This window comes from Amblyraja radiata, chromosome 18 (genome assembly GCF_010909765.2).
Source record: "Amblyraja radiata isolate CabotCenter1 chromosome 18, sAmbRad1.1.pri, whole genome shotgun sequence".
In the NCBI taxonomy this organism is placed as follows: Eukaryota; Metazoa; Chordata; class Chondrichthyes; order Rajiformes; family Rajidae; genus Amblyraja; species Amblyraja radiata.
The window spans coordinates 23,851,975-23,874,813 of record NC_045973.1 but is presented as its reverse complement, the minus strand read 5'-3'; the positions used below and the strand labels follow the sequence as shown (position 1 = coordinate 23,874,813).

At 46.3% G+C, this 22,839-nt stretch overlaps 1 protein-coding gene across 1 annotated transcript in view; it reads left to right on the top strand.

Annotated features, from left to right (window-relative positions):
- Positions 1 to 13,259: 13,259 nt before the first annotated feature.
- mst1 (macrophage stimulating 1) overlaps positions 13,260 to 22,839 on the top strand; it is a 52,676-nt gene continuing 43,096 nt past the window's right edge. Inside the window, exon 1 of the mRNA XM_033036853.1 lies at positions 13,260 to 13,499. Coding sequence (XP_032892744.1) covers positions 13,448 to 13,499 — 52 coding nt within the window. The 5' untranslated portion in view covers positions 13,260 to 13,447. The remainder of the gene's footprint in view (positions 13,500 to 22,839) is intronic.

The window sequence follows — 22,839 nt, the reverse complement described above, 5'->3', positions numbered from 1 at the left end:
AGGTAGTATTAACAAGATTGAGGATAGGACACACTCACCTGAACAGCACATTAAAAATATTGGGAAAACACCCTACTGGGCTGTGTGAGGAATGCCATCAACCAGAAACAGTTCAGCATGCCCTAGTTGCATGTAGGAGATATGAGACAGAAAGAGGATTTATGATCATTGAAATGAGGAAAAGTGGATTGACAGAAATATCAGTAAAGAACATTCTAGAGTGTGGAGGGAAAGGAAAAGGAATAAAGTTGTTGTTTGATTTCTTGAGGGCCTCTGGGCTTATAAAAAGGATCTAATATAAAGACATGAGTACTGTGGAATGAAGCCAGAAGGTGGCAGCAATGCAACATTGCGGAGGAGGAGGAGGAGGAGGAGGAGGAGGAGAAGAGTAGGACGAAGAAGAAGAGAAGGGAAGAGGAAGAGGAAGGAAGAGGAGAAGAAGAAGAATAAGACTAAGACGAGACGAAGAGAAAAGAGAGCAGAGACGCTTTGCAGAATGTGTCTATTGGTTTTCTAAATGTTTGCAAAAGTGTTTATTGATTCCTAAAATGTTTGCAAAAAGTGGCCTCTTTGGTTCTACATGCTTGCAGAATGTCTTTTTGTTCCTAAATGTTTTTTTTGGTTCTTACCCCACCCCGTTTCCTCCCCCCCCTTTCTCTCCCCCTCCCCCCCCCTTTCCTCTCCCCCCCTCCCCCCCTTTCCTCTCCCCCTCCTCCCCCCTTCCTCTCCCCCTCCCCCCCCACCCGTTTCCTCTCCCCCTCCCCCCCCTTTCCTTCCCCTCCCCCCCTTTCCCTCTCCCCCCCTTTCCCTCTCCCCCCTTTCCTCTCCCTCTTCCCCCCCCTCCTCTCCCCCCCCGTCCTCTCTCCCCACCCTCTCTCCTCTCTCTCCCCCCCTCCTCTCTCTCCCTCCCTCCTCTCTCTCCCCCTCTCTCCTCACTCCTCCCCCCCTCCTCTCTCTCCCCCCTCCTCTCTCTCCCCCCTCCTCTCTCTCCCCCCCCTCCTCTCTCCCTCTCTCTCCCCCCCTCCTCTCTCTCCCCCCCTCCTCTCTCTCTCCCCTCCTCTCTCCCCCTCCCCTCCTCTCTCTCCCCCCCTCCTCCTCCCCCCTCTCCCCTCCTCCCCTCCTCCCCTCCTCCCCTCCTCCCCTCCATCCTCTTCCCCCCCCTCCCTCCCTTACACCCCCTCCCCTCCACCCCCCTACCCTCTTCCTTCCACCCTCCCCCTCCCTGCTACCCACCTCACCCCCCTCTCAGCACCCCCTCTCTCTCCCCCTCACTCTCACCCTCTCTCTCTCCTCCCGTCCTCCCCCACCTTTCCCCCCTCACCCACCCACCCTCTTATCCTCCTCTCCACCCCCCTATCCCTCTTGCCCCTCTCTCTGTGTCTCTGTCTCTCTCTCTGCCTCTGCCCCTTCACTCTCTGCCCTCACTCTCTACCCCCGCCCGCCCTCCCCCCCCCCCCACCTCTCTAGATGTGACTGCAAGTTGGGGGCTATGCGTCAGTAGATAGGGTGGTTATGGGGTAAAAGGAGCAAATTAATAATATTAATATAATATCAAGGGGGTAATTAGCGTGAGTGCGGGGGGGGGGGGAGGGGGGGGGATAGTTAGTGTGTGTGATGCTGAGTGCCATCTCCCACCCCGCCCCCCCCACAACCGCACATTGGGGGAACAGACCCAACGGGTCTGCACTTGGTCTAGTATATTACTAAAAGTCTGATCTTGACCGCTTTTGACTTACTGTGATGTGATTTACGAGAGAACACCGCGACTTACGGCTGTCATTTTTGGCCACCTCGCTCAGAGCCCCCCTTCGCCGGACTGGACTGGAGGATTTTTCCCATCGATAAAAAATCAGAGATATTAATGTTTTAAAAAATGTCGCCATTCCCTCTGCTGCCTCCGCTGGCGGCAGGGGGGAGGGACTATAAAACCCGGAAGTGTCGTGCCTCACTCAGTCTCTGCCAGACGGAGGAAGTGAGAGGGTCACGGCTCCCTGAACTGCGAATAACACTGAATGCACGTCTACTCCACGGTGAGTCCCCGGGATGCGGTTTTCAGAAAATGTGTTTGTTGTTTGCCCAATTGGGTTGGCTTTTTAAAGGGCTTTCAGCAAACGTGTTTTGTTGGCTTGCAAAGTGTTTTTGTCCAATTTTTAAAGGGCTTGCTTGCAACAGTTTTCGGATGGATAAAGCGTGAATAAACATGTTATTAGATCAGGACTGTGTTTAATTTCAAAATTGGCGCTCATTCTGTGATTTTCGCTTAGTTGCAAGATGACACCGATGACATATTTTCCGGTTAGCGGCATGCTGGCGCTGAGTGCGTCATTTCCGGTTCGTGGCAAGAAGCGAGAAGGTGACGTCAAGATAGCGCCGAGTGCAGGCGTCGTTGAATAATTCAAGAGAGCTGACTGCTCTGTCTATGGCGAGTGTGTTTGTTGGATGTTATTTAAGGCACGTTTTTGCTTCAGCACCAGCAGCCTCTACAGGAGGCTTTAAACATTCGTTTTACACACTGTATATTCAACACGTTTTGAAGTTACTTGGCATTTTAGTATTGGGTGAGTGTGTGTGAGTGAATCAGCCTGTGTGTGTGCGTGTGTGTGAATGAGTGTATGTGTGTGTGAATGAGTCTGTGTATGTGTGTGTGTGTGTGTGAATGAGTCTGTGTGTGTGTGAATGAGTCTGAATGACAAGGAGCAGAGGGGGGTGGGGGGGAGAGAGGAGGGGTGACTGAGTGAACTGCCAGCATACCAAGCATGAGTGACTACTGCCAGCCCACGAGCCGTGAGTAAGTGAACTGCCAGCCCACCAGCCGTAAGTGACTGAACAGCCAGCCCAATAATCTATTCAGCCCACCCTCTGCCCCTTCTCTCTCGCTTGTTTTGGGCAGAATTTCTGGCAGTTTCTCAGCTGCCAGCCTGCCAGGTCCGAGTGACTGTACTGCCAGGCCTCAGTGACTGAGCTGCCAGCCCAAGAATCCATTTGGCTCACAATGTCTATACTAACCCTTTGGAAACCAGTACCTTCAGCCCACAACACCCATACTAGCGCAACAGAAAGCCCCCTCCCCCCCCCAACGGCGAGCAATATTGGAATTGGTGGAGAGGTGAATATTGCGTTGGGTGACCAGCCCTCCCGTGTGATGCTGGGACCCAACCGCCCTATCCACTGGTTTCTCATAGGTTCTCAAGAGTTTGTTAAAGGTGGGATGAAGGTAAAGGCCTTCAGCCCAACTTGTCCATGCCAATCAAGATGCCTCATCTGAGCTAGTCCCATTTACCAGCATTTGGCCCATTTCTCTCTAAATCATTCCTATCCATGTACCTGTCTAAATATCTTTTAAATGTTGAAACATGGAGCTACAGATGCTGGATTACAATAAAGGAGACAAAAGCTGGAGCAACTTAATGATACAGGCAGCATCTCTTCGGCCCACAGAGTCCACAACGACCATCAATCACCTATTCCTGATAGTTCTATGTAACCCCGCTTGCTCATCCGCTCCCTACACATTAGGAGTGTTAATTGGCCTCTTACAAACCCTACATCATGTTTTTGGAAAGACTAGACTTAGTGGGACCCCTGTTACACGGGAGGCATGGTCCCCCAATATAACCCGTTCCCCAATGCAATATTCCACTACTCACCCGTTCCCCCAATGCAACCCGTCCCCCCAACGCAATATTCCACCACTCACGCATAGCCCTCAACAGCGCAGGCACGGTTCATTTCCCCTCATCCCCCAGCACTCATTCCCCTTCCTCTTCACCCTCCCTCTTCTTCCCCTCTCCTCTCCTCCCCTCCCCTCCCCAATCCCTCCCTCCATCTCCTTTCCACTACCCTTAGTCACTCCCTCCCTCCATAACTCCTCTCCCCTCCCCACCCCCCTCCTATCCCTCTATCCCCCACTCCTCACCTCCCCCTATCCCACCCACTATCTCTCCTGACCTCCCCCACCCCTCCTTCCCTCTATTCCCCACTCCCTACTGTTCCCATCCTGTCCGACCGCCCGCTGCTGCCGCTCGGCCCGTCCCCGCCCTGCCCACCCGCCTACCTGCCTGCTCGTTGCCGCCGCCGGGTCGCGGAGGGGTTGATGGAGTCGGTGTTTGTCACGGTGAGCACCACGAGTTTCGATGAGCTGGTGGAGAAGATCTCCAAGAAGGCCGTGAGGGTGAGTTACCGCAACGGCATTGGCGGAGGAGATGCACCCGGGGGGATGGGTAGACGGGGCTGCCATTGCCACAGAGGGTGGGTGGGGGAGAAGGGTGAGCGATGAGGGAGAGAAAGACGGAACCAGGGTCTCCACTGGGCCTCAACTGAACCCCCAGCCCGTGGCCGCCGCCGGTGGTGGTGGGGGAGACGATAGAGAAGTTACTGTGAGGAGGGGAGAGAGGAGTCTGTGAGTGAGGCTGGGACGGGCCGCCACCGGTTGGGCAGGAAGGGGCGTCGCCATCCCGGCTGTGGCATTGACCGACAGGAGAAGAGACCAATCTGCGTGGCGTTGACTGAAGGAATCTGCGCATGCGTGGTTTTTAAGATTTTTAAACCTCGATAACGTTTACAATACACCACTGATTGGAACAAAACTTGTTGTACTCGCAACACAGGAGAACGGTGAGTAACCTGGTGAAGAATCGTAGCGCTATTGGGTACCATTTTTGCGCAAATAGAAAAACCCCGCAAACCAGAGGGGGGGGGGGGAGTCAACAATGCATTCATAAGTGGCTTCCTTCTTAACATGTACACTGTTGCAGATTGGTTGGTTATAGGGTAAAATGGGTCCCTAAAATAACTCAAGCACTTTTTGTGTTAAGGTAGAGTAAACTGGTGTTAAGCAGCTGTGGAGAAATAATTCTCCAGGTATGGGGAAGATATTCTGTAAGTTGCCATTAAAAACAGGAAGGTCCAATTACCTATTTGTGGTTCTGGGTCAGTGGTGGGTATTTACAATTATGGAATTGATTGGAGCAAGTCATGTGAGTTAAGGAATTTTTCTTCAAAGCATTGCAGTGCTCAGTGATGACATGATATCAGGAGTCATTCAACTGATCCCACCCATATCCACCACTGGTGCAGATGCACCAAAACATGGCCAAGCTAGGACTAACAGCCACTACTTTTCACGTTCACTGGAGAATGAGAATCCTATAGGTTAAGTTTCATTCACTCCAAGGACAAGCAAAGGTATCTAAAAAATGAAAACAGATGTTGGAAATGAACGAGGAAAATGCACAGGTCAGGTAATATCTTTGGAGAGACAAAATCTGAGTGAATGTTACAGGTTAATAACCTTTCATCAGAATTGGCCACTTCTAACAAGCTGGAAAAGCTTGGTTGACTGAAATTGCTTGATTGAATATTGAGTTCTGACAGCAGTAGTGTGTCTAATCACACGTGGTGCTGTTTCTTGAGCTTATATTGGGCTTCAATAGAATAGTGCAAGGTTGAAAACGGAGGATGTTTGTGACTAGCGGTGTGCCTCAGTGACCAGTGCTGATCACTATAATTGATGCTCTTTGTCATCTATAATAACGATTTGGATGAGAATGTACAGGCATGATTAGTAAGTTCGCAGATAACACTAAAATAGGTGTTATAGATGATGAAGTTGGTTATCAAGAATTACAGCAGGATCTTAATCAGATGGGTAAGTAGGTCAATGAATGTTTAATGAAATTTAATTCAGATAAGTGTGAGGTATTGAATTTTGGTAAATTGAACCAGGTTATTTTTGAATGGAAGTTGGATTAAGGAGAGATCTAAGAGCACTAGCATATAGTTCCCTGAAACTGGCATCACAAGCAGAATCACGTTGAAGAAGGCTTAGACATGTTGGACTTCATCGGTCAGGGATTTGAGTACAGAAATTCTGAATTGATGTTACGATTGTACATGATATTTGCATGACTGTACTTGGAATATCGTGTTCTGTCACTCTGCTACAGGAATGAAGCCCTTAAGCTGGAAAGGTTGCAGAGAAATTTGTGAGGATGTCGAAAGGACTTGAGGGCCTGGGCCATTGGAGCACAGAGGGCTGAGAGTGATTGTATAGAGGAGTATAAAATCATGAGGGGAATAGATAGGGTGAATGCATAGAGTTCTTTTACTGGAGTAGAGGATTAAGAATGAGAGGGCATAGATTTAAGGTGAGGGGGGGAGAAGATTTAATGGTAGTCTGAGAGGCAAGATCTGAGAGGCAAGTTGTTTACACAGAGGGTGGTGGGAATATGGAGCGAGTTGCCAGAGGAAGTGAATCGGAGGTGTCAGTGTTACAGTTGAACAAAGGGGACTATGGAGCCATGAGGGAGGAACTGGCCAAAGTTGACTGGAAATTAACCCTAGCAGGGATGACAGTGGAACAACAATGGCAGGTATTCTGGGAATAATACAGAAGGTGCAGGATCAATCCATTTCAAAGAGGAAGAAAGATTCCAAGGGGAGTAAGGGGCGACCGTGGCTGACAAGGGAAGTCAGGGACAGTATAAAAATAAAAGAGAAGAAGTACAACGTAGCAAAAATGAACGGGAAGCACGAGGAGGAGGCACTGTGGTGGATGTTTATGTTAAAATGTATTTTGTGTGTTCCGTTCCTTTTTATTTGTATGACTGACTTGGCAAATAAAATTCCTCGTAGTATATACGATATATATTATCGTATATTATAATAGCCAATTAGCCAAGTATTATAACTTGGCTAATAAAGTATTATTGTGATTGTGATTGATTGTGATTGTGATAGGGCGGCTTGGGCTGGCTACATGAGGCAGCTGCTGGAAGGGGACCGCAGCTATTTAAAATATACATCAATGATTTAAATGAAGGGATTCAAAGTAACATTTGCAAATTTGCAGATGACACAATGCTGGGTGGCATTGTGAACTGTGAAGCGGATGCTATGAGAATGCAGGGTGACTTGGACAGGTTGGTGAGTGGGCAGATGCTTGGCAAATGCTGTTTAATGTGGATAAATGTGAGGTTATCCACTGTGGTAGCAAAAACAGGAAGACAGATTATTATCTAAATGGTGTCAAGTTGGGAAAAGGGGAAGTACAATGGGATCTGGGGGGTCCTTGTTCATCAGTCAATGAAAGTAAGCATGCAGGTACAGCAGGCAGTGAAGAAAGCGAATGGCATGTTGGCCTTCATAACAAGAGGAGTTGAGTATAGGAGCAAAGAGATCCTTCTGCAGTTGTACAGGGCCCTAGTGAGACCACACCTGGAGTTCCTGATATTGTGGGAGTCTAGAACCAGGGGCCACAATTTAAGAATAAGGGATAATGCATTTAGAACGGAGATGAGGAAACACTTTTTCACACAGAGAGTTGTGAGTCTGAGGAATTCTCTGCCTCAGAGGGTGGTGGAGTCCAGTTCTCTGGATACTTTCAAGAGAGAGCTTGATAGGGCTCTTAAAGATAGCAAAGTCAAGGGATATGGGGAGAAGGCAGGAACGGGGTACTGTTTGTGGATGATCAGCCATGATCACATTGAATGGCGGTGCTGGCTCGAAGGGCCGAATGGCCTACTCCTGCACCTATTGTCCATTGAGGCAGGTACAATAACAACATTTGAAAGACATTTGGACAAGTATATGGATCAGAAAGGTTTAGAGTCATATGGACCAAACAAAGGCAAGTGGGATTAGTTCAGGATGGCGCATCCTAGTTGACATAAATGAGTCGGGTTGAAAGGCCTGTTTCCGTTATGTATGACTCTCAAGTTATACCTGGTGAGGAGAACATGGTGGTGAATAGACACCTCTTCATGGATGCAAGTGTGGCAACTTGGTTCTGGCTGGAACTTGCACACTGGGATATAGATGTAATGCAAGAAGAGATCAATTTAAGAAGATTAATCTTTGTGCCATCAGGTCAGAGACACAATAAGTGCGTGGGTTTTTAATGAGGAGGTAACTGAGAAGTTCCATTGATATACGTAAATATTGTTTGGACAGAAGATTCCTGGAAGATACCACATGGTGGAGCTATGGTCAAGATGTGAATGCTAATACCTTCCATAATACCTGCACAGTGGCACCGCGGCAGAGTTGCTGCCTTACAGCGAATGCAGCGCCGGAGTCGCAGGTTCGATCCTGATTATGGGTGTTGTCTGTACGGAGTTTGTACGTTCTCACCGTGACCGGCGTGGGTTTTCTTCAAGATTTTCGGTTTCCTCCCACACTCCAAAGACGTACAGGTTTGTAGGTTAATTGGCTTAGTACATTTTTTTTAAATTGTCCCTAGTGGGTATCAGATAGTGTTAATTCGCTGGTCAGCGCGGACCTGGTGGGCTGAAAGGGCCTGTTTCCGTGCTGTATCTCTAAACTAAACTAAGCTAATAGCAAGAGAGATGTAAAAGCGCTTCTAGAAACGTAGAGATTTACAATGCAGATTGTTTGTATAAATCCAAAAGAATGAAAGAGACAAGTTTGATCCAAGGTAGTGATGATGCCAATTGAATCTACTGCATTGTGCTGCTGCAATGGATGAGACGGTTCAGATACTGGAAAGAGGGTCTCGACCCGAAACATTGCCCATTCCTTCTCTCCAGAAATGCTGCCTCACCCACTGAGTTTTCCAGTATTTTAACCATATAACAATTACAGCACGGAAACAGGCCATCTCGACCCTTCTAGTCCGTGCCGAACACGTATTCTCCCCTAGTTCCATATACCTGCGCTCAGACAATAACCCTCCATTCCTTTCCCGTCCATATAACTATCCACTTTATTTTTAAATGATAAAAATGAACCTGCCTCAGACCCTGTTTATCCAGATGCTTATTTTGTGTCTATCTTTGATTTAAACCAGCATCTGCAGTTCTTCCTTACACACTGGAAAGAGATGTGGTATCTATGAAACTTCTGCTGTCTACTAGGATGCTAAGTAGCTTGAATCTGTCTCAAATTAAGCTCAATGTCCTGAGAGAATTGTTTTTCTATGTACCGGCACCATTGTACAAGATGTTGGTGATGTCATGCTTGAAGTATTGTGGAGATAAAAGGAATGCAGAAGCTGGTTTACTCAACCCTTCCCACCAAAACGATCCCCTCCCAGGTTCTTTCCCGAGGAACCGCAGATGGAACATCTGTCCTTATTCATTCTCCCTCATACATCGAGGTACCCCAGCAGTTCTTCCAAATGAGAAAGAGGTTCCTGTGCACCTCCACAAACCTCATCTACTGCATTTGATGTTCTGATGTAGCCTTTACATTGGCAAGACCGTTTCGCCAAACACTTACGCTCGGTCCGCCAAGGCATGCTGGATATCCCAGTTGCTAACCAATTCAAACCACATTTCCATCCCCATACTGACCTTTCTGTCCTTGGCACCTTCCATTGCCAGAATGAGGCCACACTCAAACTGGGGGATCAGCTCCTCATATTCTGCTTATCCTGCCCCCACTTCTCTTTCAGCTTTCTCTCCCACCAATCAGTCTGTAGAAGGGTCCTGATCAGAAATGTTAACTATCCGAGTTCTGCAGCGATGCTACCTGCTGAGTTATTCCAGCACATTGTGTCTTGCAGTATTGTGTTCAGTTTTGGTCACCCTGCTATGGGAAAGATGCCATCAAGCTGGAAATGGCGCAGGGAAGACTTACAAGGATGTTGCTGGAGAGATTGGGCAGGCCAGAACTTTATTCCTTGGAGAGTAGGAGGATGAAGGGTGATCTAATAGAGATGTATAAAATTATGAAGGGAATATATAGGGTGAATGCAATCTTTCTCGCTAGGTAGGAAAACCAATATCTAGGCTTAAGATGAGAAGGGAATGATCGAATAAGAACCTGACGGGCAACTTTCTTTTACATAGTGGGCAGTAGACATATGGAACGACCTGTCAGAGAAAGTAGTTGAGGCATTTACAACAACATATAAAATAAAGGAAACAAAGTGCTGAAGCAATTCTGCGAGTCAGGCAGCATCTCTGGAGAACATGGATAGATGATATATTGGGTTAGCACCATTCTTCAGAAAGTGCGCTCCATGCAATAGAGACCCAGCCGACTCAACCTCTCCCTATAGCTTACACCCTCTAGTCCACGCAACATCCTCGTAAATCTTTTCTGAACCCTTTCAAGCTTAACAATATCTATCTTATCTATACATAAAACTCTCATCTTGTGCTCCTCTTGTTTGCGGGGTTTTTCTATTTGCGCAAAATCGGTATGCGATAGCGCTACGAATTTTCACCAGGTTACTCACCGTTCTCCTGTGCTGCGAGTGCAGCAGGTTTCGTTCCGATCGGTGGTATATTGTAAGAGCTATAGAGGTATAAAAATCATTAAAATCCGCGTGCGCAGTTTTCCTTCATTCAACGCCACGCAGATTGGTCTCTTCTCCTGTCAATGAATGTCACAGCCGGGATGACGACACCCCTTCCTGCCCCACCGGCGGCGGCCTGTCCCACCTCACTCACAAACTCCTCTCTCCCTGTAGATTAGTGTCACTCATCCTGTGGCTCTGCCCACAGGTTTATTAAAGATATCTCTCTCTCTCTCTCTCTCTCTCTCTCTCTCTCTCTCTCTCTCTCTCTCTCTCTCTCTCCCCATTAGACTAGTAGTATGCATGCTGAGATGAAAGCTCTTTGAGTTACCTCTGCAGAGTTGCTAATAAAAGACTATGGATTTTAATCACTTTGTGTGAGCCTGATCTTTATCCAACATGGTGTCAGAAACTTTGAACTCTCTCCTCGCCTAGTCGGTTTACGTTTATTTTAGTTTGTTTTTTTGTTCAGTTTGTGTTTTTGGTACCCAGACGTGGCGCCGACACACAAGAAGCCGAAGCAAAGAAGTCAAAGCCAAAGAACCAAATAGAAACAAGGCCGAAACGCCAATGAACCGAAAGAGTCCGAAGACGAAAAGCCTACTAACCGAAAGGATGGGACGCCTAAATGCAAACTAACCGAAAGGGCAGGACGCCTAAAAGCCAACGAACTGAAAGAGTCCGAAGACGAAAAGCCTACTAACCGAAAGGCTGCGTCACCTAAATGCAAACTTACCGAATGGCCGCTCTGCCGAAACGCCACCTACCCGAAAGGCGGCGTCGCCTACAAGCCAAAGGACCGACTGCCGCTCAACAGAAAAGTCCAATAACGAACTTGACGTTGCCGGGGGCGGGACTTGTCAACGATTGGTCCAGACCCCCGCGTCAATCACGTCACTGTGAAGGCATGAACATTGTCCCAAACCTCCGCTCCACCCGACCCGCAGCCCGCGGAGGGTGGCCGTGGGAGAGTGGGGGCTGCCCCGAGCGATGCACACCTTTGCCCGCTTTCTACTTGGTGCTTGGGTCCAGATTGCCCAGTCACCTATGGCTTGTGTGGGAAAATGAACCCCACGCTCCCGTCTCCCCCTTCTCTCTCCCCACTTCTCTCTCTCCCTTCTCTCTCTCCATTCTCTCTCTCCCTTCTCTCACCTCCTCTCTCTCCCCTCTTCTCTCTGCTCCTCTCTCTCCCCTCTTCTCTCTGCTCCTCTCTCCACTCTTCTCTCTCCTCCTCTCTCTTCCCCTCCTCTCTCTTCCCCTCCTCTCCCCCCCCCCCCCTTCTCTCTCCCTCCTCTCTCCCCTCTCTCTCTATCCCTTCTCTCTCCCCCCCCACACCGCTCTTTCCTTTCCTCTCTCTCCCCTTCTCTCTCTCCTCCGTCTTCCACCCGCGGGAGCGTCCCACAGTTCAATGTACACGCGATGCACCGCCATCAGGACCCCAACCTCCCACGTTGTACGAATGTAACGGACGATTTATACATGTAATACATGATATACATTTCTTACATGGTTAATTAACTGGAGTATATCATGTATTACATGTATAAATCGTTCTTACATTCGAGAACATGGTTAATTAACTGGTGGCATTATTTCCCTGTCCTAACGGCCTTTGTTTTAGCCGGTGATTACATCTATTCCATCCCTCCCTCGCAAAGATGTGGGATTTCAATTTGAGCGCACTTGTTTGAATAGATGCAAGCAGGATGTACAGCTTCTTTCCTGGGCGCGCAATACACGAAGCCGTTGAAATGAGACAACTGTCACACCAAAGATAGACACAAATTGCTGGAGTAACTCAGCTGAACAGGCAGCATCTCTGGAGAGAAGGAATGGGTGGCGTTTCGGGTCGAGACCCTTCAGACGCACTCTGAAGAATGGTCTCGGCACGAAACGTCACCCATTCCTTTATGTGTGGGAGCTTGGGTGCGTTCCGCAAACACCGAGACGGTAATAAATAAACCGTCTGTCCCCGCGGCCGGGGTGAATCATCCTGGTGTGGGTGTCAAAGTCCGGGGGTCGGAGGGGGGGAATCACCCTGGTGTGGAGGTTGGGGTCCGATGGCGGTCAGTGACTGTGGGACGTTCCAGCGGGTGGAGTTGACGGGAGAGAGAGAAGGGAGGGGGGCGGGGGGAGAGAAGGGGGAAGAGAGAGAGAAGGGGGAGAGAAGGGAGAGGGGGGGAAGAGGAGGGGAAGAGAGGAGGAGAGAGAGAAGAGGAGGAGAGAGAAGAGAGAGAGAGAGGGAGAAGAGGAGGGAGAGGGCAGCGTGGGGTTCATTTTCCCACACAAGCCATAGGTGACTGGGCAGACTGAACCCAAGCACCAAGTTGAAAGCGGCCGAAGGTGTGCATCGCTCGGGACAGCCCCCACTCTCCCACGGTTGGGTGGAGCGGAGGTTTGGGACAATGTTCTTGCCTTCACAATGATGTGATTGAGATCAAGTTCCTTCAATGACATCTCAAAGGTAACGCAGTCTGTATTATACAACCTGTTGAATAAACCTAGTATAACAGATCCCACATAATAAATGAAGATTTATAGAAATAACATAATTGAGCCGACCATGTGAATCATGCAAGAAGTATCAGCCACAATAGATTCTGTGTCGTGGATCGAACCTAAAGCAAACCCACTAGAACTCTATAATAATTCACAACTATAATGCCCCAATAGGATCATGAATAATGGAGTTATTTCAATCAACTTCATAATCTGTAAAAAATGAAAAAAGCAGTAAATTCTGCCGGTAGACAAACAGTTGATTTCTGCCCCCTGGTTGTTACCCTCATATCTGCAGAATTATGCTTGAGTGTTTTTAGTAAATTGCAGCCAGTTAAATGTGTTTCTACATTTGAAACCATTGCCAAATTAGATAAGGTTTGGTAATGATGCCTCTGCCCTCAGGTAGACTGTCAGATGTGTTCAAGTGTGGGGGTGAAGGGGATGAAAATGTGTGGGACTGAGTGGGAATTTATTGATGAGAAATTGCTAACAGGGTTAACAAAGTCAATATATCCTTGAAAAGGAAGAAGTTAATAAGTGAACCAGAGATAAACATTGGAGGAATGTTGTAAGGGAATTGTGAAAAGAGGCATCCGTTGATATCTCATTTCTGAGTCCAGAGTAAATAGCAGAGTATTGGCGTGCACCAGGACAGCAACATCAGTGATTCTTAAGCTGAACAAAATGAAGTTTCTTTATATACTGATCTTCATTTTAAGCAACAAACTTGTGGATGGTAAGTAAAGCCTTAGGAATTCAATTGCTAGATGGATGTTTAAGTAGTAAAGAATGCTCAAATAACAATGCCTTCCATTGTTTCATTTTATGTGAACTTATATTGTACATTTTTGTCAATGTCTTATGGCAAAGTGACAATTTGAATGAAACAGCTTCATAATCACATCAGTGTGGCAATTATGCCACACACACATGGGTGTTATTCCTTTTTGTGCTATCCTGACTACCCAATAGAAAGTCCGGTTAGGGATTATTATCCATGCAAGCTGGACCTCTGATGAGATTTTTGATACCATAGAGAGCCTGCAGAAACGCCACCAGTTTCGGCAATTGCTGAATAGACAGTGACTGCCCCTAAAAGTTTTGCAACTACAGACCAATAGCTACAAAGGTAGGTATCCAGCGGGAGGGAGATACTTCCACTTAAGTCCTCCAGAAGAGGAATTGTGAACATATCCATCCTCCCCCCCCCCCATTTCATCTTGTCCTAAAACCACCAATCATTTTCTAGCAGGCTGTCCTAAGATGTGTAGCCACATGAGGAAAGGGACAGGAGGACAGATCCTCAATCATATTTTATGCATGTTAAGTTGGAGATGGAGGAAAAGGAGAACAATGGTTGATTTCATCATTTTTTTTGCTGCCATTTCACCTGATTTGGTCCGTGCAGGAAAATCCAGCATACTATATTGTTGCTGAGCGAAAGTTGTTTTGAACGAAGCCTGTTTGTTTAAGACCAAAGTCTATGTTATTTGTATACTTATCCTTGGTCAATCATAGTTTAACTTATTGATTCACATTTTTCACCATCACGTGGAATGACTGATGTGTGCTTGTTGGATTGGGACAGATATGCAGAGACAATGGTTGCCAGGGCTTCATGTTTCTTTTGAGCGATGGGTGGTATCATTGAAAATGCCATTTGTGAAGAACAACTTAATATTTATTACATTTCTTTAACTTAGCAAAATCTGTCAAGTGATAGGGGGATGGGGAAATGTGTAGAGCAACAGAGGAAGGTGAAATAGGATAGAAACAAAAGAAAGGAAGGGAAAATCAAAAGTGGATTCAGAAGAATCCAGAGCAAAAAAACAAACAAGGCAACAGTTCAAAATAATGCTAAAGGGATGAAGAATGTTAAAAAGGCATTTAAAAAAAAAGGTTTTATGTGTTAATGAAGGCAGCATTCACAATATGTTGGATCTATTAATTGTGCAAGTCGATGTAAATGGGTGTGATATAATTGGTCCTCGAGAGGCATAACTGAAGGAGAATAAAAGATAGCATCTCAACATACAGGGTTATTCAATATTTAGGAAAGAGAGGCAACAAAGAAAAACAGGTGTAGGAACGAACGCAGATGCTGGTTTACACCGAAGGTAGACACAAAAAAACATGATTGGCAATTAAAGAGCGAATAGCACAAAAGTGAGGAAGAATATTAGCTCAGTTGATGTGGAATCTGTATAAGAAATGCCAAGGGGCAGAAAACACTACTGGGAGTTGTATATCGATAGTCACAAAGTTGTCGTGATGGGGATGGCATTAAACAGGAAATTAGAGATACATGCAATTAGGTGATCATAGATCAAGCTGTTATCAATATTGTGGTATGATATGTTTTATTTTAATACCGGAAAGTAATTAAAGGAACCGGCAAGAGAGCAGGCTTTTGGATGTTATGTAATGAGAAAGGATTAATTAAGTCTCATTGTCCAGGGTCCCATGGGAAAGAGCAAGCATAATATGGTAGAATCCTTCATTCCGACAGAGAGTGAGAATTGATTCTGAGACTGATGCTAAATGAAAGAAACTATAATGGTAATGATAGATTGGGGAATGTAACCTGTTTTCAGCAATGGCAAATGTTTAAGGAGTGCTTGGATGAACCACAACAATTGTTCATTCTTGGTTTGTGCTAAAAATTGGGTAAATACACAGCAGATGTAGCAGGTGGCAAAAACCAGCAGGCCGATTATAATCTGAATGGTGAGAGATTAGGAAAGGATGAGGTGCAAGAAGACCTTGGTGCCCTTGTATACCATTCAATGAAGGGCAGCATGCAGATGTGGCTGCAGTTAAGAAGGCGAACACTAAAACTATGTTAATCCCACACCCTCTGGAGTTTGTGCTGCTGGGCTAGCAAATTTTGCAGACTATCAGGTGTTGGTTCTTTGGATATACCAATACCCACTTTAATTTTGCTATTACACAGCAATATAATACATTTCCCATTGAACTTGAGTTTAAAGGGAACAGCCTCTGAGCTTAAAGGGAATTGGATATAGAATATCAGCTTTTAAGTTTCAGTTGTCAGGAGAAACATATATATATACAAGCAGTCCAGATCCTGGCTCTGGCTGCAAACCTACCCATGTTCCTGATCCCCAATGTTTCTGATCTTGACCCCAGCAATTGTACTCACTTGCGGAAAAATGTTATTGCCATGGAAGGAGTGCAGTGAGGTTTCACCATGCTAATTATTGGGATGACAGAACTGACATATGAGGAGAGATAGAAATATATATTTAGGTATATATTTGCTGGAGTTTCCAAGAATGAAAAGAAACAGCATTAAAATTTGTAAAGTCCTGACCGGAATGGGCAGACCATGTGCAGGGAAGATGTTCCCAATGGTGAGGAAGTCTTAAGAGTCACAACCTAAGGATATGGGGTGAGCCATTTTGGGTCTCTACAGAAGAAGGCAATTTGAGACCAAATCAAGAAAGAGTTAGATACAGTTTTGAAGACAAGGGATATGATGAGAAAGCAGAAATAGGGCACTGAATTTGGATGATCATGAATAATCAATGGCACAGCAGGCGTGAAGGATTCAGAAACTTACTCCTACTCCTTCAAAGTACGTAGAGTCGGAGGAGTCACAGAATGTCCAGTCACTCTACACCTCCATCCCCCACCAGGAAGGACTTAAAGCCCTCCGTTTCTTCCTCGACCGCAGAACCAGCTAATTTCCATCTACTAATACTCTCCAAGGCCTAGCAGAGATGGTCCTTACCCTCAACAACTTCTTCTTCGACTTCCTCCAAATCCAAGGCGTAGCTATGGGCACTCGCATGGGCCTCACCTATGCCTGCCTCTTTGTTGGGTATGTTGAACAATCACTGTTCCAGGCGTACACTGGCCCTATCCCCGAACTCTACCTCTGCTACATTGACGACTGCATCGATGTTGCCTCCTGCACCCATGCAGAACTCACTGACTTCATCAACTTCACGACTAATTTCCATCCTGCACTCAAATTCACTTGGACCATCTCCAAATCTCCCCACCATTTCTGGATCTCACCGTCTGCATCACAGGAGACAGACTATTTAGCGACATCTACTACAAACCTATTGACTCACATAGTTATCTAGACTACACTTCTTCACACCCTGCTTTCTGTAAAGGCTCTATCCCAATTTCTCCGTCAACGTTGCATCTGCGCCCAGGATGAAGTTTTCCATACTAGATCATCGGAGATGTTCGTCATTCTTTAGGATACAGAGATTCCCCTCTTCCATTATAGATAAGGCTCTTACTGGAGTCTCCTCGATATCCCGCAGCTCCGCTCTTGCTCCCCGTACCCCCAATCGTAACAAGGACAGAGTCCCCCTTGTCCTCACCTTCCACCCCATCAGCTGTCGCATACAGCGTATAATCCTCCAACACTTTCATGACCTCCAACGGGATCCCACTACTGGTCACATCTTTTCATCTCCACCCCTTTCTGCTTTCCGCAGAGACCGTTCCCTCCGCAACTCCCTGGTCAACTCGTCCCTTCCCACCCAAACCACTGCCTCCCCAGGTACTTTCCCCTGCAACCACAGGAGATGCAACACCTGTCCCTTTAGCTCCCCCCTCAACTCCCTTGAAGGACCCCGACAGTCTTTTCAGGTGAGGCAGAGGTTCACTTGCACCTCCTCCAACCTCATCTACAGAATCCACTGTTCCAGGTGTCAACTTCTGTATATCGACGAGACCAAGCGCAGGCTCGGCGATCATTTCGCTGAACACCTCCGCTCAGTCTACCTTAACCTACCTGATCTCCTGGTTGGTCAGCACTTTAACTCCCCCTCCCATTCCCAATCTGATCTTTCTTTCCTGGGCCTCCTCCATTGTCAGAGTGAGGCCCAGTGCAAATTGGAGGTCCATATTTCGCTTGGGTAGCTTACACACCAGTGGTATGAACATTGACTTCTCTAACTTCAAATAGCCCTTACTTTCCCTCTCTCTCCATCCCCTCCCCCTTCCCAGTTCTCCAACTAGTCTTACCGTCTCCGAATACATTCTATCTCTCTGTCCCGCCCACTCCCCTGACATCAGTCTCAAGAAAGGTCTCGAGCCGAAAGGTCACCCTTCCTTCTCTGCAGCGATGCTGCCTGTCCCGCTGCGTTATTCCAGCATTTTGTGTCTACCTAATTCCTACTCCTATTTTCTATGTTGCTACGAACCTGCATGGCAGCTGCTTTGAATCATGCAGCAGGACACTCAGGTGCATCTGCATCTCAAACAGTTTTTGATAATATCGTCCATTAAAAATTGTATTTGCCAAAATGGACAATTTCACATTTTCCCACTTCATAATCCATTAGACAGACCTTTGTTTACTCATTTAACCCATCTCTATCCCTTTGTAGATTCCTTGTTATCTTTTCGACATATTATCTGATCTGCTGAGTTCCTTCAGCAGTTTGTTTTATGCTCAAGATTCCAACATCTGCAGTCTCTTGCAACTCCTCTTCTTTATCTACCTCAATGATTCAATTATATTTTACTGTCACATGTATCTAGGTACAGTGAAATACTTTGTTTTACATACAACCCAGTAAAATTATATATCACACCTACTTTTGTCATCAGCGAATATACCCTCAGTGAATTATTTCAAACTATTTATACAAATTATAAAACATTGAGGCTGCATTAACCCCTGAGTCTCACCACTCATTTAATCTTGCCAACCAGGTAAAGACCTAGTTATGCTTATTGCCAGCTTCCTGTAGGCCAACCAATTTATCCATAATCTCCACATTCCCTACCGTACATCATTATCTATGTCATAACTAAATTTAGTCATGTCAAAATTTGATAATACTATATTTAAAGATAGCGACAAGTTGCTTCAGGTGAAATTAAAGTATTTAGTAAATAGCTCTGTTGAGATTAGTCTACTCTCCACAGTGTTCATAAAATTGTGAATACAACACATATTTGCGCTGTCCCACGCAATATATACTTTTGGCACTGTATACATAACCCTTATCAGTCCTGTCCCTTGCAGTGTACAGTCATAGTACAACACACAAACCCATATCAACTCACTCCCACACAATGTACTACCACAGTATATTAAACTTAACTCACATCAGTCCTGTCCCAGACAATGTACCATAATGCTATTATTTCTGAGTTCCCAAACGTGTTCTGTAGGTATTTTTAATTTATTTTGATTCAAATTTAGACCTTGCCCTCAGATTCTACAATCCAGTTAAGGAAGTGATGAAGAAAATAATGTAGAAAAAAGGAACTGCAGAGGCGGAGTTACAAATAGAGACACAAAGTGCTGGAGTAACTCAGCGGGTCAGTCAGCATCTCTGGAAAATATGGATAGGTAATATTTCGGGTCGGGACCCTTCCTCAGATTGAGAAAATAAAGATAGGATCGGGCTGGATTCAATGTACTTATGAAAAGAAAGTCATGTTTTTTGATTTTGTACCTAACAGAAAAAGGAAACCAGTTTTAGAGAGCATTTAGAACTTCAGTAGGCCTTTTATGAGCTGTCACCCAAGTGTTAAATAAATAAACATAGAACACAAGTGATACCTAGCATACTGGTGTTGACTGAGGATTGATTTATAAAGAGAAAACGGGAGTGGGAATAAATGATTCATTTGCTTTGGGAGGCGGTTCACCATCTATAATCAATGATTTAGAATGGAGTCCAAGTCCAGCATATTTTGATCGCATGTCATCCAGAGTGAGCTAGCTACCTAGATACAGAATTAGCTTAATGGAAGGAAGCAGAGGCCGTGGTGGAAGGCTTTTCGGACAGGAAGCCTGTGTGTGTGACTCGTGGTGTGCCTGAGGGATAGGTCCTGGGCCCATTGCTATTTGTGGTTTATATCAATGATTTAGATATGACCGTGCAAGGCATGATTAATAAGTTTACAGATCAAATTAAAGTAGGTGGTATCGTAGACAGTGAAGATGGTTATCAAAAATTATAGCAGGCTCTTGATCAACTAGGCAAGTGGGTTGAAGAATGGCTAATGGAGTTTAATGCAGATAAGTGTGATGTATTGCATTTTGGGTAGTCAAACCAGGCCACGACCTTCACGATGAATGGTAGGGCTCTGGGAAGTGTAGAGCAGGGGATCTTGGTCTAGAGATACACAGTTCCCTGAAACTACCATCATAGATAGATAAGGTGGTAAAGAAGGCATTTGGTACATTGGCCATCATCAATTACGGTACTGAGTATAAATGTTGAGATGTTGTGTTATAGTTATACAAAATATTGGTGAGGCCGCATTTGGAGTATTGTATTCACCCTGCAGAGAAGATTTGTGAAGATGTTACCAGACTCAAAGGCTTAAACTATACGAAAAGATTGGACAAGCTAGGAATTTATTCCTTGCGGGTTGAGGAGTGTCTCATGGAATTGATAGGGTGAATGCACAGTCTTTTACCCTGGGTAGGGAGGGGAATCAAGAAGCAGAGGTTGTAGGTTTAAGGTGAGAGGAGAAAGATTTTATTGGAACCTGAGGGGTAACTTTTTCACTCAGAAAGTGGATGGTATATGGAATGAGCTATCAGAGGACGTAGCTGAGGCAGGTGCATAACAATATTTAAAAGACACCTGGATAGATACATGGATAGAAAAGGTTTATTCAAAGTATTCAAAGGTTTTTATTAGTCACATTCACATACACCGAGGTGTAATGAAGTGAAATGCTTTTTGCCATTTTGCAGCACACAAAAAAGAATACAGACATAACACCAATGAGAGTCTTAAACACAACGAACATCCCCCCACAATGGCTCCCACCATGAGGGAAGGCACAAAGTCCAGTCCCCAACCCCAGTTCACCCATAGTCAGGCCTATTGAGGCCTCCACAGTTGCCTCTACGGAGGCCCGATGTTCCTGGCCGTTCTCGCCGGGTGGTGGTGCTCCGGCGTCGGGAGAGTCCTCACAGCGGCCTGGGGCACCTGGAACGGCCGCTTCCGTACTGGAGGCCGCGGCTTCCGAAGCCGACAAGGCCGCGCCGGATGGAGCTCCACAACTGGCGATCTCGTCGCGAGATCCCAGGCTCCCGGTGTAAAGTTCGGCGCCGCCGCCCGCAGCTGGTCGCTCCACAGACCCGCAGCTCCGCGATGTTGTTCCCGGCGGTCTCAGCTCACCGGAGCTCCAGCGCGGCGACCCAGGCAAGGCATGGCCCGCTCCACGATAGCGCTCCAGCGCTGTGCCGCCGCCGAAGCCGAGGTTCTGGGCGGTCCGCGACAGGCAACGCCGCTCCAGGCCCGCTGGTAGGCCGTGAGGACGGGTCGAAGCTGCAGCCCGGAGAAAAGCTGCCTCTCCGACCAGGTAGGGACCTTGAAAGGCAGTTTCCCCCTCACCCCCCCCCCACCCCCCACACAAAAAAGTGTGGTGATATATTAGTTTAGAGTAATATGGGCCAAATACAGGCAAGTGGGATTAACTTAGATGGGGCATCCTGGTTGGCATCAAGTTAGATTGAAGGGGCTTTTTCCGTGCTCTATGACTTTATGACTTTAAACCCATGTTCGCTGCTGCTACAAAGCCAAATGACAGTTTAAATTGTGAGGAGAATGCAAAAATTCTTCAGGGGATAAAAACAGGATTAAAGAATGATAGAATGTAATGTAGGAAAATGTAAAGTCATAATTTTGGAAGAGAAATGTAAGATCATCCACTTTGATAGAAGAAGTAGAAAAGCAAGGTATTTTATATGGTGAGAGATAGGAAGGCATTGATGTTCTGAGAGTCGTTGCATGTGAATCATTGAAAGTTAAATGCAGATCAGCATTTATTGCAAGAGCAATTTGAGTACAAAAGTCATTTTACTGCCATTACACAGGGTCTTTGTGAATCTAAACTGGAAAACAATGAATGGATCTGGTCGTTTACTTAAGGAAGGATATACTTATGATGGAGTGCGATGAAGGGTCACCAAATTCATTCCAGAAATGGGGTTATTAGTCGTTTGAAGAAGCCAAGGAGACTGCGTTTGTAATCTATTTTGTTTTGAAGAAAGAGAGATGATATAATTGACACAAACAACTTTTGCATTGCTTTAGTAAAGCAGCAGTGTCATAGGGTGGCACTGTGCTATAGCCGACAGATCTGCTGCCTCACAGGGCCAAGTACACGGAATCAATCCTGACATTGGGTGCTGACTGTTGTAGAGTTTGCACATTCTTATGACTGAGTTTTCTCGTGTGCTCTGGTTTCCTCCCACATCCCAAACACATGCGACTTTATAGGTTAATTGCCTGCTATAAATTGCCCCTAGTATGTAGGGAGTGGATGAGAAAGTGGGATAACATAGAACTGGTATGAACGGGTGATCAATAGTCAGTGGACCGAAGGGCATGTTTCCATGCTGTAACGATCAATCCAATCAATTATATCTATCCATCTATCCATCTATCCAATAAAACTCTGTGTGTGTGTGTGTGTCATTTCGCAAGTGATTCACATCTCCTCGAAAACCCGACACGGTAACTGTGAAATTTTTACATATTCTGGTAGAGATTTACCTCATGATTTCAAAAATCCACTCATCTGCAAATTTGATTAATTATTTCCCGAGTTTTCTATTTGCGCAAATACGGTATGCCATAGCGCTCCGATTTTTTGTCAGCTCACTCATCGTTCTCTTGTGCTGCGAGTGCAACAAGTTTCGTTCCGATCGGTAGTATGTTGTAAAAGTTAGTGAGGTTTAAAAATCGTTAAAGCGCGTGCGCAGATCGATCTCCTCTCCTGCCAGTCAGCGCTGTGCGGATTGGTCGCTTCTCCTGTCCGCCCCTTCCTGCGCCATCGTGTCTTTACTGGAGCTGAGGGGAGGCTGGCGGTGGTCTCCAACTGGACACAATTTTTGGAGGGACCGGACGGCCCAGCCCAGCCCAGCGCGAAGTCGGAGATGTCGTCAAACAGAAAGAAGTGAATCTGATCCCGGTGGGGGAAAGCGTCCAGCACCTGCTGTGAGTCCCAAAAGCACCGCCCTCGCAACGCCCCGCAGCTCCAGCCCCTTCCCTTCTGGTCCCCTCGCTGGCTCCTGCCCCCTCCCGTGATACCCCCCTCTTCCCCAT